This window comes from Phyllostomus hastatus, unplaced genomic scaffold, assembly GCF_019186645.2.
Source record: "Phyllostomus hastatus isolate PE091 unplaced genomic scaffold, TTU_PhHast_1.1 phas_contig_29, whole genome shotgun sequence".
Taxonomy (NCBI): Eukaryota; Metazoa; Chordata; class Mammalia; order Chiroptera; family Phyllostomidae; genus Phyllostomus; species Phyllostomus hastatus.
This window is the reverse complement of record NW_025333835.1, coordinates 40,512,851-40,530,501: the sequence shown is the minus strand read 5'-3', so window position 1 is coordinate 40,530,501 and position 17,651 is coordinate 40,512,851. Positions and strand designations below refer to the sequence as shown.

Below are 17,651 nucleotides of genomic sequence, written 5' to 3'. Positions count from 1 at the left end.
TATAACAAACCAATGAGACAGATATCAGTACTCTGTTGTACAGATGAGAAAACTGAGACTTGGAGAAGCTCAGTGAATTTACCCAGACTTCACCACTGGTAAGTAGCAGGACTAAGGTTCACAGTAGACTGACTCCCTTGTCACGGTCCTAACGACCATGCTGTGCTGGGGAGGACAGCGCCTTTCCTACTGTTACTTGCTGTCCCGGTGCCTGCAGTTGTTTCCAGCACACAGTCGGCGCTCGAGCAATAGTTACTGAGTGAGAAGACAGGGAACATCAAAACACTGCTCTAACGGGAACCTTTATGAATTTAGAGTGATCTCCAAATAGTTACACATCTACCAAAGGTCTGAGTCCCGGAATGGAAGAATAGCAGTGTGCCAGCTGTCGAATTCTCAGTGCGCGAGTGTGGCCACACACACTTTAATATCACATATTGCAAAATCAAAATATGTAGGTATTTGTGTCTCTAACCTGTCCCCAGATGCCCATCACTAGATCAGCGTGGGCACACTGCTGCCCACCTGTAAGTCACATCTGGCCTACCACTGGTGTTTACAGGTAAGAGTCTTACTGGAATATCGTTGTGCCCGTGTGCTTATGTTTCTGGTTGTCTCGTGCTGCAAGGGCAGAGTCGAGTGGTTGCAGCAGAGATGACATGGCTGGCAAAGCCTGAAATGTAGACCATCTGACTCTATGAAATGCTGCAGACTCCTGACACAGGTTGCTGTGGTTATGTGACTTGGTCAACTGTTGTTCTGCTCCATTTCAAGGATCTTCTCGACAGATTTGAAATCCACCCAGGTGACGCCTGTCTGTACATCAATGGCCTTCGTGTGGACGTGGATGCCCATGATCCTTTTAGGTAAGTGTTGCATTATTGATACACACTAACTGTGGCCTGTATGAAAGGAAATAGCGCCCTGAATTGAGTATTTGTCAGAATTCAAATAACCACTTGAAAGGAAAAGCAAACACATTTTTGATCGGATAAAAGGTTTCTGTCGTGTTTGTAGAATGCTCTGGTAGGTGTCTCAGAGCGTCAGCACTGGGAGAGACCCCGGGGGCGTTTTCCAGGTGGGGACGCTGAGGTTTGGGAGCCTCAGACCTGTGCTGAGCCCGCTGTCAGGAGCTGCCCTTCACTGAACAGAGGAGGAGGCAGATCCTTCGGTGGGAAAGTGTCCCGGCAGCCAGGGCGCTCTGCCCCCCAGAGAGGGACGGGAAGGATGTGAGAGGGTTCTTCAGAAGAAAGAAATTAACCAGAAGAGTTTAAAGTACTCGCCTCTGTTCAAAAGGAAATTTGAATTACAGAATTCAGGGTGCTATCTTTTTCCATATGTAAAAAATTTTTCCAAAAATGCTCTGGAGCAGAATTAGTCTTTCATTCCCGCCACTGGTTCATAAATCAGTCACGGGCTGGGAAAAGAAAAATCAGTTGAATTTATTTTATTTTTAAAGACGAGCATAAAAGTACTTTAAAAATTGATATTTGTAGGATAAAGTGAATTTTGTAACATAGTACTCTATTTCAGACATTCATTGTGAATTCAGTTAAATATATTTTATTGATGTTAAATTTTTCGTTGTATTTTTGTGCCAGTTTGGAAATATGTAGGAAAACCCAGGGAAGACTGAGACGCAGGGTAGGGAGTTCGAATGGGGCTTCTCTCTCTATTTCGTTGATCCTCGGACCTCAGATTGGGGGAATGGCAGCTGTTGGCCCCTGGCCTGTGGACTTCAGAGGGACGGAAGTTATATTTGTGCTCAGGAACAGTGAGGACGGGTTTGGAAAAGCAGAGAAATGACAGGCAGATTGTGGGGAGTTTCTGTGTTGATGTAAGGGGAGATTTCCATAGCAGAGACGTGGTGCCGTGTAATGTAGAGAGGCTGTAGGTTGTTTGAGAAATACAACCCCCATGGCTCCTCCACCCGGTACTTAGTGTGCTGCGGGGAACGTGGTTCATGTTCGCTCCTCATCGAAGCGATCACTCGTAGCTGCTGTAATTCCCTTAGAGGAAAACAAGATGTGTGAGGGTAGTTACACTTCTGACATTTTTAGTACCAAACAATCAAAGAGGTTCTCAGACAAAGATCAGAACATGTAGGTAAAATGTGAAGAACCTGCTGACTGGAAGGAAATGATGCGGGAGCGTGGAGGGGAAGAAAGTGTCGTGTCACTGAAGTTCTGCCTGGATCTGGACAGAGGTGTCCACGTGGGGGCAATGAGCGAAGTTGGGAGGCGGAGTACTTTGCACGTCTTTCCTGCCTCCTGCCTCTGGTTTCGTTTCTGGGTTGTGGGAGCTGGTACTGCACCCCGTGGCCCAGCCCCTCCTCCTCTGCTCCTGGAAACAGTGGAAGGAGCCGAAGCCTCATGGGTCAGGTCAGCACTGGTCCGGTCAAGGCTGTGCCCACGCCCTCCGCTCCCCGCCAGCCCCCAGGGAGGCCGAGACCGCAGGAGGCCGGGCAGTGAACAGGGAGGAGGGCGGTTCGGCCAGGTCAGCTGAGGATTCCCACCAGCGGGGCCTCATCTGGCTGCTGTAGAGCCAGGAGCACATCTTTATCTTTGAGCGGTCCCCTCAGCAGTTAGTGAGCCGACGGAAGCTGGTACCGCGTGGTGGCACCCGCTCTGACAGCCAGCCTGTCCGTGCTCAAGTCGTGTCGCCGCAGACAACCACAGAGAAAGGACCAGCAGTAAAGGGGGCTTGACAGCCCCTGTTGCGAACATCCGCCTGCATCTGAAGGAAGTCGTCTGCCAGAGAGTTCTTTTGACCTCCTGGTAAATGTGTATTTTTAATGCAGGCGACATTAAAATTCAGTATTATAAAATCAACTCAGCATTAAAATTTACTTTAGTAAGTCTTGGAGTGCCTACTTTTCTGCAGAAACCACTTGCTACTCGGGGAGTAGTGGTGAACAAGATGGAAGTCTGGCGGAAGTGAAATTGACAGCTAGTGGAGTAACTGACGTTAAACAGTTACAGCGTGAGAGTTTTATAGAAGGTAGCCTGCGGCGATCTGGGAGCTTATACGTTATTAGTTCTCATGGGACGTGGGGACAGTGGAGTTCGGATTTCTCCATGGAAGCGACAGGTAAGGTAAGAGGTGAAGGATGAGTCGGGCAGGTGGCAGAGCCGAGGTGCGGCACGCATGGCGCCCTGGAGAGAGGAGAATCGGGTGTGGCCACGCTGGGGCGTGAAGAGGAGGCGGCAGAAACTGAGGCCACCGGGGTGGGCGAGGGTCAGAGTCAGCCAGGCTAGAGTCTGGGCCGCGTATCTCAAGGGCAGCGGAAGCCAGCGAAGCGTTCCCAGCAAACTAAAGAAAGTAACTGCATATTTGAAAGAGAAGCATGAGAATTATTTAGGAGTCCAGAAATAGAAGGAATTTTATTGATAAATAAACCTAGCACATTTAAAGAACTGTTCTGGGTTTTTTTTTTTTAAGTCAGTTTGCAAAATTCTTGCTTTAGGAAGAGCAAGGAAGAAACTAATGCCGGCTGAGGGCAGCTGTGTGCCCAGCAGTCACTCACTTTGGCACGAGCACCCTGCGAAGTGACTGTGACTGCTCTCTGTGCCCAGACGGGGAGCGAGGACTTGGAGAGACCTCGCGCAGAGACAGGGACGCACAGCGAGTGGCAGCAGCGTTCGAGATCTCGTGCGTTTTCCAGTGCGCCCTGTAGCTGTCTAGTTTCTCTGTGAGGGGTGTGTTTCCCTTTGAAACTGCTTCGAAATAACCAAGATGGTAGCTCCAAAGCCATGGAGAATATTTAAATTCAATTGCATAAAAAGTGATCAATGAGCATCATAAAGTTGTAATCCAAAATTTTTATTTTATAAGTGAGAAAATTTAGACTTTTAAGGGGTTAAGAAATCTCTAATTTTTAGATGTGCATCTCTATAGCTCTCCCTGGAAACTATATTCTAAAATCCATATATTGCTTTATTCTGATTCCATTCATTTCTGAAAGGGGAAGGCAATAGGGTTATTTATTGATGTTATTTTTATTAGAAATACTTTCTATCATGTTTGGGCTAACAAATTGTATATATAATTACAAATATTAATATGTATTCTAAACAGATGTGAACTTTCATGCTTTAACAGGGTTTTCTCTGTGCTAATTTTACAGTTTAGGTCATGTTTATCTTGTTTTTGCAGTAGATTTATCAAAAGAGTGACTTATTTTTTTTCCCCTTCATTTTTGGCTTGCTCAGGGGTGAGCATATTCTTGCTTCTTTGGTGAGGAATACAGTCAGTATACCGTGTTCCTCGTTGTCTTTTAGATGAGATTTTGTTAATCACTAAACAAAAAAAACAAAGAACCCTCAGTGTAACTTTAACCTGGATAACTAACTAGAACTCCTTGCCTAATTTGTTAATGAGTTTAATAGTTATATGTTTTCCTGCTATTAATAAAAATACCAGTGAAACTTGTTTCTGATGCTTTGAAAAAGTTACAAACTTTAAAGGATGTTTTTAAGTGTTGGCAAATCAAAATAAAACTTGTCTCTTCCCTTCGAACGTGAAGTGTGTTGGACACGCTGAGGCTGGAAGGGAAGCGGATGCACGGGCTTCGGAGACTCGGGGTCGGCAGAGAGGACATGAGCAAGTTTTTAAAGCTGAATTCACGCGTTCGGGACAGTAACTATGTGTTGGACATTCGGCACTCTTCAATAATGGTAAGTATTTGTGCAATTCCTTGTTTCAAAACCTTTAGTGGCTTTAAGACTTAACATAAAACCAAATATCGTCAGGCTTTACAATAAACGTAAGCAATGTGAAAGGCCGTGTAGCAGAACTCAGAAGAAAAAGTGAAAATACTGAAAATAGTTGCCCCTCTCTCTCCTGCACCTGCATTCACCCTCCCAGTGTTCTCTGCGTTTCCTCACAAGGACACCCACCCGAGAGTCCAGTCTCCCCCCCAGATGTAAAGGTAAAAACACCACCAGCGAGAGCAACGGAGCTACCCCGGGAGCAGCAGCGATGACAAAACCCCGGGCAGTTAGCGTCAGAGGGCTGTAGGATTGCCACCGGAATACAGTGGAGATCTCGCCTGGCCCGATGGCAGCGCCCGCCTGGACTCTGGTCTGTGGGACACAGTCCGAGGAAGAGTCGGAGACCTGGTCACACCTTCTCCCTTGGCTAAAGCTCAGACGCCTGCGTGTGGCCTGTGAGGCTGTGAATGGTTTGCTCCTTCCTTTCGTTTCTTAGACCATGAACCGTTCTTCCCACCACTGTCCCTTATCCTGTGCCTGGAAAGCAGATGTCCCTCCCTCTGTCCAGTGAACTCTTCCTTTTTCAGACTCCGTCTCCAAGCAGTGCTTCCTGGGAGAAGCTTTCCACAACCACCCCAGATGACGTTTTAACACACACGTTGTGTCAGGGAGTCCCCAAGAGCACCACCAAGTCTGGTGGTTTGCTAAAAGGATTCAGAAAGCCTAGAAATCGTTATACTCATGGTTGTGACTTTTTAGAGCAGAAGAGTACAAAGTAGTATCAGCAGAGGGAGAGAAGGCACGAGGGAGCTGGGTACCAGCTTCCAGGAATCTGCTCCTAGTGAACTTGCACAGGACATTCTTAATTCAGTGTGTGACGGTACATGCAAAGTGCTACCTGCTGGGGACGTCTGCTCGAGCCTGGAGCCCAGGGTTTGGGAAAGGAGTGGGTTGTGCAGGCCATGCAACTGGTCTCAGTCCTAACACTCCAGCCGCTCACAGGAAACGCAGGCGTTGATCATAAATCTCATTGCTTGTGTGAGCACTTCATACAGCCTGCTGCAACGTGCAGCAAGGCCCCAAGCAGGCAGAAAACTCCTAGTCAGAACATTCCAGAGCTCAGTTCCCAGGAGCCAACCTGGAGAACCTCTGTCACAAAAACAGGCCCTTCTTGGACGTATGCAAGGTGTGAGCAACCCAGGCCTGCGGAATCATCTCTCTCTCCTCTCTTTCACACACACGCACGCACGCTCAGACTCACATATATGTATATATGTATATATACACGTATTTATTATACCATAGAACTACAATCTGTATCCTTAGCAGAGTTATAATTTTTCATTTCTTCTGTGGATCTTTGATGTCTGTTTTTCCTAGACTATATAAACTTCTCGAAGGTAGGAATTTTATTATTTTTTTTCTCACCAATAGATCCCTGACTCAATAAATGTAGATACTCAATAAATGTAAATGTTGATATTCTTCGAATGCCTACATAAATATTTGTCTCAAACAAATATAAAAACATAAGTTTTTAATGAAACTCTGGGATAAGTCTAATTACAATCAATATAAGAATGTTCAAATCACCATTATGATTTAATGTTATAGAAATAACTATTAGAAATTAGAAAAAATATTGCATAACATAAGATTACATAATTAAAACTCCCCAAGGAAAGCCTAATAGAATTAATGAGACTTTAATAAAAATGGGTTTGAAGTGACAGTAAGCAGATAAAAGCTTTTTTTTTTTTTCCCCAAAAACCATTTGGAAGACAAAATGATTTATAATATAAAATTTTAAATTCCTAATAATACCTTAATAGCTACTGTGTAATAAAATAACCTTAGTAACAATAGAGATGGCGCCCTGCATCAGGAGCCAGGAGGGCAGGGGGACAGGACCCGCGGAAGGACTGCTCACGGACGCCGCACCCTCGGCCGTCGTGGCCGCGGGGCTCACAGCGCCCACATGCCTGGCTCCGGACACTGCCGTGTGGGAAATGGTGGGGAATGGGGAACAGCTCCTGCCCGGAGGGGTGGTCATTGCCGCAAGTAGAAACGAGTCATGTGTCGAACAGAGATGTTGGAAATCATGTATCCACATGATCGACTATCATTCAGATGATGAAATTGTTTTAAGTACGTTAACGGTTAAAATTATGTTAAAATTATGTTTACAAATATGTTTTAATAATCGGAGACCGTGATTGTGTCCTCCTGTTAAATAAAAAATTCGGACATGTGAGGTCACCATGTGAAAAGGCAGACACAAGATCAGAAACAGATACATCAAAATGTTATTAATGGATGATGTGATTTAATGGGCAGTTTTGGATTTTTTTCATAATTCTCTGTAAATGGCACATTTTTAGCTGTGCATATGTATTACACAGGGGTGGGCAGAAGTAGGTTTACAGTTATAAGACAAATAATACAATAATTGGTACGTAATACAGAAAATAAACTTTGCTTTATGTACTTAAAACTGTAAACCTACCTTCGCCCACACCTTTATGATCAGGAAAAAAGGTTTACAGAGAAAAACTAGAACCTTGAATGTCTTGCTGACTATTTGGTGTAAAGACGGGAGGGTTTGGCTCTGCGGGACCTCAGTTACTGCGGTTGTGTCTGTGCTGCCCGCACTGCCTCCCCTGACGGATGCAGCCCACCGTCGGAGGGCTGCGGAGTGACAGCGGCGCCATGAGCCTCGAGGTCCTCGGACTCGGGGGGAATCACATGAGTAATTAACCAGTCACTATTCGTGTTTCCTAGAGCACTAAGCGACTTGTTATCAGTGACGTTTATTGTGGCTGTTTTTCCTGTTCTTCCGGGGCTGTCCAACCTGTGGCCCACGGGCTGAATGCATCCCAGGATGCCTATGAATGCAGCCCAGCACAAAATCGTAAACGTACTTAAAACAGTATGTGATTTTTTTTTGTGATTACGTGTCACGGTGTATTTAACGTGTGGCCCAAGACAACTCTTCTTCCAGTGTGGCCCAGAGATGCCAAAAGTTTGGAAACCCCTGCTAGACCATATGCTTTCATTGGCTGGATTCTGCTTTTACTTGGGTATCTTGAAGCTTGATAATAGTCTTTTCTAAAAATACTTTATCAGAAAAAGAAATGTCCATGTTAGTAATCTTAACTGCGTTATGCCTTTTATTTTAAGCATTTGTGCTCTTTAAGCTTTGTAGGAAAATGCCGAGAGGGTGGGTCACACTGAGAAAAGGAGGGGCATACTTTCCAAGGCTGTTCCGGACATAAGAAATCGGTCAGTAAAGAGACTTCCGAGCCGCACGTGCAAGGTAACATGCTGGCCCCTCCGGCAGGCAGCGGAGCACAGCCACCCCACAGGGGGCGGAGCGGCCCGGCCCGGCCCCTGCCGAGCCCCATTTCCCTGGGCCCCAGTGCCCCATGCTGCCACCGCTGGGGGCCCCCGGTCTCGGGCCCTTGGACACCTGCAGGGGGCAGTCTTCTCCAGGGAGTTTCTGCCTCAGAGTGTCACAGAGTGATTGTTGACAGAAGTAAAAGATAAAAACACAAGATAGGCACTTTTACTCACTTTAAGGATGAAACTCCGCGGCATTGGGTACATCCACAGTGCTGCACGGCAGTCACCATGACCCATTTCCAGAGCTCTTACACTTTATTTTGAGTCGCCTTACTTTTTTCCCGTGTACTTTAGTTAAGTATATATTCTATAACTTTTAAAAGGCATTTAATTTTCTTATGTCCAAGCCTTTAAATTTTGAGAGGGATGACGGAGGGCTTTGTTGCCCCCTGTACTGCCGATAAGTATGTATCTCTCTTCAGTGGTTTGTGGAGAGTAATTTTAATACAATTTTATTTTTTAACATAAAAAACATGAGTAAAATGGAGCCAGCAATTTGGGGGGAAGGCTTCATGTAAAGGGCCGTGTTAATACAAAGTCGTTGCCTGTGATGCGTTCCTTAACTGAAGCATGTTCTGCTGACTTCCTGTATTTAACCAGTCTAACGTAGAGCATTCTGTGTGTATTTGCACTTGTCCTTGGACGGAGTGAGGTCTGCCTCTGCAGATGATTTGAGTGTTGGTATGGCTGTGACAGACTTCTGCATTCTTTTCTAGTGGATCAACGACTTAGAAAATGATGGTTTCTATGCCGCCTGGCCCGAAAGCTGCCAGGAACTTCTGAAACCAGTGTTCTCCGGAAAAATACCTTCCATAAGGCGTAATTTTCATAATTTGGTGAGTTTCCTGTTTTGACACTTTGCATACATTTTTAATAAAGGTATCAGCATTCTTTTCAGACTCCCCTGCTCCTGGTAAACAGGCATCTGAGGACTGAGGGAAGGAGTGTTTGCCCGATGCACCTGCTCAAAGTCGGGGTCCAGAGCCCGCGGGGTCCCTGACCCACCTCTGGTCCCGGGGCCTGCCTGCACTTCCGTGACGCCAGTGCGGAGTCCACGGGCCGCTCTTCCATTTCCTTCCCTCCGTGCGATCAGGATTTCGTGCATTTCATGGAAAAACACATGAATACCATTTTATCACCTTAGAATATAAAGTCATTATTACAACATAAACAACCTTATAGAACTTTAAGTTATGGAGAAACACCTAGGGCTTTTTTTTTTGTATAGAAGTTGAATATTTTATTTCCTACATCAACCTAGAGTGATCAGTTATATTAATGCTTTTAGAGGGGGTTCAAAATTGTATTACTATTTCCTCTGTTAAAAAACTTAGAAAACCCAATGAACATTTTTTTTTAAGATTTTATTTCTTTTTAGAGAGGGAAGGGAGGGAGAAAGAGAGAGAAACATCAATGTGCGGTTGCTGGGGGTCATGGCCTGCAACCCAGGCATGTACCCTGACTGGGAATCGAACCTGCGACACTTTGGTTCACAGCCCGTGCTCAATCCACTGAGCTACGCCAGCCAGGGCAGAAAACCCAATGAACATTTAGAGCAAGATATTTCACTTTTGTAAAAAATAATTATTTTATGGCGTGCCTCAAAAGGAAAATGAGTCATGTGTTAGTAAGTTCTGTGTGTGACTGTATTGGATGTGTAGCCTCTAGAGATCCTTCCCTACCGTCGACCAGTAAAACCAGCAGACGGAGGCACCGTGTCGACATGCATGTTAAAATTCCCTAGAATTGCTAGAAATTTCTTTTTAAAAACCTTGAGTTTTATACTTTCAGCTGTAGAAATTAGACTAAACTTGAATTTTATGAAAATTCTAAAGTGCTAAAATAATGATTATAGACTGTCTACTTTTTTTTTAGGTTCTGTTTATTGATCCTGCTCAAGAATATACCTTGGATTTTATAAAACTTGCCGAAAATTTATATTACCATCGCATTCCCCTTAGGTACGGTAACCATCAGTTTGTAACACATTGTCCACTGGGGGCGACTCAGCGATGTCCGTGGTGTGCTGCAGAGTACCAGTGTGGACTGCAAAGCAGTGCTTTCTCTCTGGTGCCCCACACAGCACAGCCGTGTGCTGTGAAGTACCGTGTAACCTTATAGACTCGGTCCATGGAGGCTGCTCAGTAATCTTGTTTATCTTCCCGAGAGTGAGTGATCTGATCACTTTGAGCACTTCAAGATGAATCCATTTCCCTGTGGGTGTGTGAAGAGTACCCTTCTCTCCTCCCTCCCGAAAAACACGGTCATTTGATAATGTTACCACCAGAGAGTAGACATCTTGCAGGAATCTATCAGATATGAAGATTTTGGTGAATAGGAATTACAAATCAAACCTTTTTAAGTAATGGTATTTCCCATTCCCCCTTTACTAACACATTCTCTCCATTGAGATGTTACAGTCTAACGACGCTTTTAAATCGTGGTTTCTTGTGGTTTGAGGACTAGTTGTGACATTCCTTACTGATCTTCTCCTTCCAGAATTGGTTTCGTGTTCGTTGTTAATACCGCTGATCAAGCCGATGGGACGAGCGATGCCGGAGTCGCTCTCTGGCGCGCTTTCACCTGCATCGCGGAGGAGCAGGGCGCATCACAGGCGTTCGTGTCCGTCGCACGCGTGAGTTTATGCACCGGGCGCAGTTTATTCAGAATGCATAGTGGGTTTCTTGCATCACTATAATTATCATTACCGTTATTATTTTTCAAAGTTTATAAAAACTATCGTGGGGATTAAATGCAGATGATGGATTTGATTCTTGCAGCTCTCAACTGACGTGCATATAATATTGTCCCTAACTTAAAAATTAGGCATCTGGGGCTCTACAAAAATACGTGAACTTACTTAGGCTTACCCCGCCAATAAAGGAATTGAAGTTGTATGTAAAAGTTCAGAGAAAATGATGAGTCAGGGAAGAATTCTTGAACAAATTTTGAGTAAAACCATGAATAGAAAAAAGTAAAGTATTCTATAAATGACAAAGTAGAATATTCTAAATGTTACAGTGTATAGATACTTTCTGGAGAATGCCCAAGGAGAAGGAGATCACTTTATGACAGTAAATTGGGGTGGAAATGGTCATAAGACAGAAACTGAGTCTGACTGAGAAAGTCGGTGGGGGGCGAGGGGGGTGGTCAGAAATTAGTTCAGAACCTGATGAAGGAAGAGTAAGAGGCAGGAAGATTATTTCTTAGTTGAGGTTTTGAAACTGTTACAGCCCATCATGAAAAAATATAAATGTATTTAAATTATTATTAAGAAAGTCAGGTTATAGCTTAAAAAATAACTGTTATTCATCTTTAAGTTCATTGGTCTTGAGTGTGTCAGCCATTGTACACAGGATTGGTTTCTCTGCAGACCGAGGAGGAAATTACCAAAGCACCGTCGATTTTCTACCCTTTTCTGCAGCTCGCTGGAGAACCACTCACTTCCTCATTAACTCACGATCCTGGGGCATTGAAACTGCCTGCCCCGCGGTGACCGGAGATAATTTGTCCTGCAGTATAGCGCCCTGGAGTACTTGTCAATATTGTGCCCCAGTCAGTTCGTTTTACTGATTGATCTTAAGAGTTTATAAGGGGCTTAGTCAGATTGACATATCTTTTATTTATAATAAAGTCCAACTACATTATTATAAAAGGATCAATGTGCTATTCAAAGCTAAGAAACTTGAAGACCTTTCAAAATTACCTTTACCTAAGTTATCTTAATTATTTCTGTTGAATCACTGTTCTGTAGGCATTTTGTATCGGATGTTAATTTGCATGATGGCATACTTTTAAATCACTCGCCTTTTGGATCATCTACTGTGGTGTTAGCACAATACTGTAACCTCTTTGAAAACCGAATTTCCCATGAAACCACTGGGTTCAGGAGAAAGCAGCATAAAATTCAGCATTAAGTATGTTCCAGCCTGTACGTTGTGCCGAACAGCCAGAGGGAGTAGGGGGGCGGGGGATAAACGAGGAGGGACTGCTCAGAGAAGGCGTCAGTCAGAACCCCCTGCGGCCCGAAGTGTGGCGGCGGGCACTTTCACTCCCCTGGGCGTGCACTGTGTCCTTTAGATTGACTAATTCAGAATTCTGGACTTTTAGTAAGATGCATGAATTAATAAAAGTTTTAATACTGTTTCATTACTTTTAATGAGCAAATTATTTTATCTAAATTAAATAATTTGAAAAATACAGTATCAGGAGAGGGGAAATATAATAGGAGGTCAAAATCATAATGAAAGTATGTGAAGATTAGTGAAATACTGCGAGAAGTTTGGTAGACTAAGTGCAGTATTTGTGATAAAACAATAGGACTTAACAGCTCAGCTCTCCAGTGGCTGTGCAAACTTAGAAACAATTTAATTTTTTGTCCCTACCTTGCAAGTTTAAGATTAAAAAAAGTTACATACTTAATGAATAGTTGATGAAAATGTATATTTGAGAACGTACAAAGTTTCTCCAAGACTTGGCCGTGATGGAGAAACTGTCAAGGCACTAGCCAGCCAACAGTAAGCAGTTATAACACTGGACGAAATATATGTATGAAATTAGTCTGTTTTCAAGCACTCGGCAAGGACTATGATACTCGCAAAAAGGTGAAGTAAAGATACTTATGGACCAAGACTGAGAAAATTCCCCGCTGCTCCAGAGGCGTGCTGAAGGAAACCCGTCAGGGCGAAAGGAAGTGACGCCAGGTGGCAGCTTGGGCGCGCAGGGAGAGATGAGCTGATGAAATGCAGGCGCCGGGGCACACACGGAGGCTGGATCCGTCTCGTCTCCTTGAGCCACAGAAGATTGAACAAAGCATGAATTCTAATGTAGACAGAGGTAACACGTGTGATGATACTACATACGTACAAAGGAGCAGAGGATGATATGCATCTGTTTTGAAACTGTAATTCTGTATATTTACAATATTAAGTTAGGACTGATAAAAGTAGATTGTGATAAGTTCCTATGTATGTTGCAATTCCTAGAGTAACCACAAAGAAAATACATTAAAAATGTAGTTGAAAAGTCGAAAGAAGAACTGAATGACGCACTAAGAAATACCAGTTGAGCACAGAAGAGAGCAGGCAGTAAAGGGAGAGCAGTGAGCAAAAGGCACCTGGGACACGTAGGAAGCGAATAGCAAACTGATACATGCTCACCCCCTGCATCGATAATTACAGCAAGTACGCGTGAATGAAACGTAAGCAAGCGTATCAGAAGAAGGGATATGAAAACATGCAAAGTTATACACAAGCTAAATATTCAGTAATCTAGAAGAAAATTCTGAGAAACATATAACCTACCAAGATGGAATCAGGGAGAAATAGAAAATCTGAAGACCAGTTACTAGTACAGAGATTAAAATGGTAATCAAAAATTGCAACTAAGAAAAGTTATAAGGACCCGATGGCTTCACTGGTGAATTCTACCAAACATTTAAATAAGAATTAGTACGAAATGTCAGACTTTTCCAACAAATAAGAGGGGACACTTCCAAACTCATTTTACAAGGCCAGCACTACCCTGCTATCAAAACCACAGAAAGACACTGCAAGGTGGAAAGTTACGGGCCAGTATCCCTGATGAACACAGATGAAAAATTCTCAACATAGTAATAGTGAACTGAATTCAAAGTCCTTTAAAAGGACCATACACCACGGTCAAGTAGGATTTATCTCTGGGATGCGAGGGTGATTCAGCATATACAAATCAATAAATGTGATAAATCATACTAGCAAAATGAAGGGTAAAATCACATAATCATTTCAGTAGATGGAGAAAAAGGAGTTGACAAAATTCAGCATCTTTTTATGATAGCTCTCAACAAACTGGGTAGGGAAGGGATGCACCTCAACTTAATGAAAGCCGTGTGTGACACGCCCACAGCTAACGTCATACTCAGTGGTAACAAGATGAAAGCCTTCCCTCTGAGACCAGGAATAGGACAACGAGGCCCCCTCTCACGTCTCTGATTCAGCGTAGTGCTCGGAGACCCAGCCAGAGAACTTGGCAGTAACAATAAATACAAGACATCTGTGTCAGAAAGAAAGAAGTAAAGTTGTCTGTCTGCACGTGACGTGATCTCATATATGGAAAACCCAAACAGTCTGTTAGAACTAATAAACAAGTTCAGTCAAGTATCAGGGTGCAAAAATCAGCTGCACTTCGATACACTAACAACCACTGGAAAGAGAAATTAAGTATACAGTCCCATTTACAGTAGCATCAAAAAAGAATACAAAAGTTAGGAATGAGTTTAACCCAGGAGGTGAAAGATCTTTTTACTGAAAATTATAAAGCATCGATGAAAGAAATTGGAGACAAATAGTTGGAAAGGTGGGAAAGAAAGTCGGAAAGGTATTCCCTGTTCATGGATTGGAGAGTTGATTGTTAAACTGTCCATACTACCCAAAGCAATCTACGGATTTAATGCAATCTCTATTAAAACTTCAGTAGCATTTTTCACAGAAATAGATAAACCTAAGATTCATACGGAACCACAAAAGTCTGTGAACAGCCAAAGCAGTCTTGTGAAAGAAAAACAAAGTTGGAAGCATTGCACTGCCTGATTTTAATCAATATTACAAAATTATAGTAATCAGAACAGTGTGGCACTGCCATAAAAACAGACACACAGATGACTGGAACCGGAAATCAAGAACCCAGAAATAAACCCATGTGTAGGTGGTCGCTAAATTTTTGGAGTGTAAACTGTTGGAGCCACTGTGGAAAATAGCCTGGTGGTTCCTCAAGTTAAAATAGGATGACAGTATGACCCAGTCATGCCACCTCTGGGTGTGTGTGCAAAGAGAGAGAGAGCAGCATCTCGAAGGGATTACTGTGCTCCCGTGTTCACTGCAGCGTTATTTACAATAGCCGAGGCGTGGAAATAACCTTAGTGGCCATCAACAGATGAACGGATATAGAACACACACACACCAGGATATTAGTCAACCTTTAAGAAGGAAATCCTGCCATTTGCAACAACATGGATGAACTTGAGGACATTATGCTGAGTGAAATATATTGCAGAGAAAGATTAATACTGTTTGATATCACTTACATGTGGAATCGAAAGAAGCCGAACTCCTGCAAACAGAGCAGGAAGGTGGCTGCCCGAGGACGAGGGACATGCGGCGCTGGCAGAGGGCGCAGACTTCTCGGGTGGAGAGGCGTGCCCTCCGGGGGTCTGACGGGCAGCGTGGGCCCCAGCTGGCAACGCTGTGTCGTCTCGTTGACTTTTACTGAGAGAGGAGTCTGAGTGTGCCCACCAAAAAAGCAAACTGAGTAAGCTGATGGCTGTGTTAATTAACTTGATGTTGGGAAAACCCTTTCACAGGATTTTATCACATCATCGTGTTGTATTAAATATAATGTGACTTAATATGTCAGTTATACCTCGGTAAAACTTAAAAAAAATAGAATGTATATGGAAGAGCGAAGACCTGTAATTGCTGTGAACCCTGGAGGAAGAATGAAGTGGCATGACTGGCCATTCCGGACAACATCGATGAATAGTTCTGTGAAGAGTGTGGGTCAAGGGAAGGATTCACAGACCGACGTCGGGAACGGGTGGGGCTACAGAACCGACATGCAGACGTGAGGTTGCAGTGAGTCCGAATGGACTTTCAGCGGCTGGGGGTGGGACAACAGGTCATCACAGCACGGCATGAGAGCTCAGACCTTACCTGGACATCATTTCAGGTAGCTCAAAGGTCTGGTGTGGAAAACAAAGCATTAAAACTTTCAGAAGAAATTAGGACCCAAAAGGAGGAAGGGTTTCCTGGATAGACTTAGGAAGTTGTGAGCCTGAAAGAAAATATTAGTAAATTGAGCTACATACAAGTGAAAACAAAAGAAAACTGTACTTGAACAACAATTAAAATTTTTAAAAAAAGATATCGTAAAGAAGGGAAAATAAGTCCCAAGCAAAAGAAGTATTTACTATTTGTATAATCAATGAAAGATTTATATCTCACTATATAAAGATTTCCTACAAATCAAAAATTATAAACAATCTCAGAAAAAAATACATAGATTTTTTTAAAATACAAGAAGATACATCAATGATAAATTTAAAATTTATTAAAATTAAAGAGGTAAGTAAATATTTACTATAACTACTGGTAAGTAAGCAAGATAATTTTTTCAGAAATAAGAAAAATGGAAAGGAAGACTTCCCTGAAATATTGTTTTATACGCTACAGTTTGGCTGTACTTAGGATCGTTGGCATTTACGTTGAGCATGTAGACCAGTGGGAATCCCTTCACCCTGTTACACTGCCTGGGGAGTTTGAATCGGCACGCCCACACTGAACACCACCTGGTAGTGCTTCAAAATCTGAAGTTAAATTTGCATACTCTTTACACACACACACACACATACACGCCCCCAAGAGAAACTCTTGTACCTGTGCCATCTGAGGCCATCCTTAGCAGAATCCAGAGTACAACATGCAGGGGTGTGTGGGGGGGTGTGTGTGTGCATGCACGCACAGGCACACATCAGTAGTAAAACAGATGGGTCAAGTTTGGTCTGGTCACATAAATGGAAAATGATATGCAACAGCACGTCTGGATCGGCACAGTGGCACGGAGGGCTAACGTAGTACCATGAACTTTAAAGCTCAAAAACAAACAAAGCTGGGTGTCATAGTGCATGGGAGTGCATTCGGGTGAAACTCGAGTACCTGAAAGGCGAGGGCACGGCAGACACACGCCCGATGACGCCTGCATCAGGGAGCAGAGGGAGAGGGGAGCGGGAGGGAAGGGTGCTGGGCCAGCGCTGGCGGTGTTCCGGGCCCCCGGCCCTGTGCCCCGGGTCCCGAGGCCTGTTCGTGGGGGCTCTCCCTTTTGTTCTTTACGCCTCATGTTCTGTGCATTCATTTTTGCTCACCAAGTTACCTAGCAGTTGTTAAAATTTAAGAATAAAAAAGAAGATTGAGTTTTTATGTATCTAAGTAGCTTATGCAAGACATTCTGGCTACCTCACGAATATCTAATATTTTAAAATAACTGATTAGTATAATGACTAATCTCAAAGGTTTTCCATATATAATTTTTGCTTCATTCAGAAATCTACTGTTTTACTGTAAAGCCTGGGCTTTTCACTATTTTTTAGTTATTAGAATCATATGTTCCGCTTTGCTACACGGAGAAAACGCCCATCTATCGAGAAGCTCATAAAACCGAATTGCGATCTGATTACTGACTTGTGCTTCCTGAGGGGATAGGGTACAAAGTTAACAGCGATAAAAGGAAAACAAAGAAGAATGCCAGTTTTCATTACGAGGACTAACGTGGGGATTCTGTCAGCCACAGTGTGAGGATTTTCTCTGGCAATATTGATTTAAGGGAATTGGGACTAAAAAGAATATTCTTAATTGATTCTATCAAAATGCTACCTAATGGTGTTTGTACTTGTTTCTCCTGCTTGGAAGTTTCTTTCCCCAGAATGTCTTTTTATAAAAAAAAAAAATTTCATTGACTTTATTGAGGTGACAGAGGCTAATAAAATTATACAGGTTTCAAGTACAG

At 43.4% G+C, this 17,651-nt stretch overlaps 1 protein-coding gene across 1 annotated transcript in view; it reads left to right on the top strand.

Annotated features, from left to right (window-relative positions):
* UGGT2 (UDP-glucose glycoprotein glucosyltransferase 2) overlaps positions 1–17,651 on the top strand; it is a 113,968-nt gene that overhangs the window by 37,227 nt on the left and 59,090 nt on the right. Inside the window, exons 11-15 of the mRNA XM_045839041.1 lie at positions 775–866; positions 4,526–4,676; positions 8,831–8,950; positions 9,990–10,075; positions 10,614–10,749. Coding sequence (XP_045694997.1) covers positions 775–866; positions 4,526–4,676; positions 8,831–8,950; positions 9,990–10,075; positions 10,614–10,749 — 585 coding nt within the window. The remainder of the gene's footprint in view (positions 1–774; positions 867–4,525; positions 4,677–8,830; positions 8,951–9,989; positions 10,076–10,613; positions 10,750–17,651) is intronic.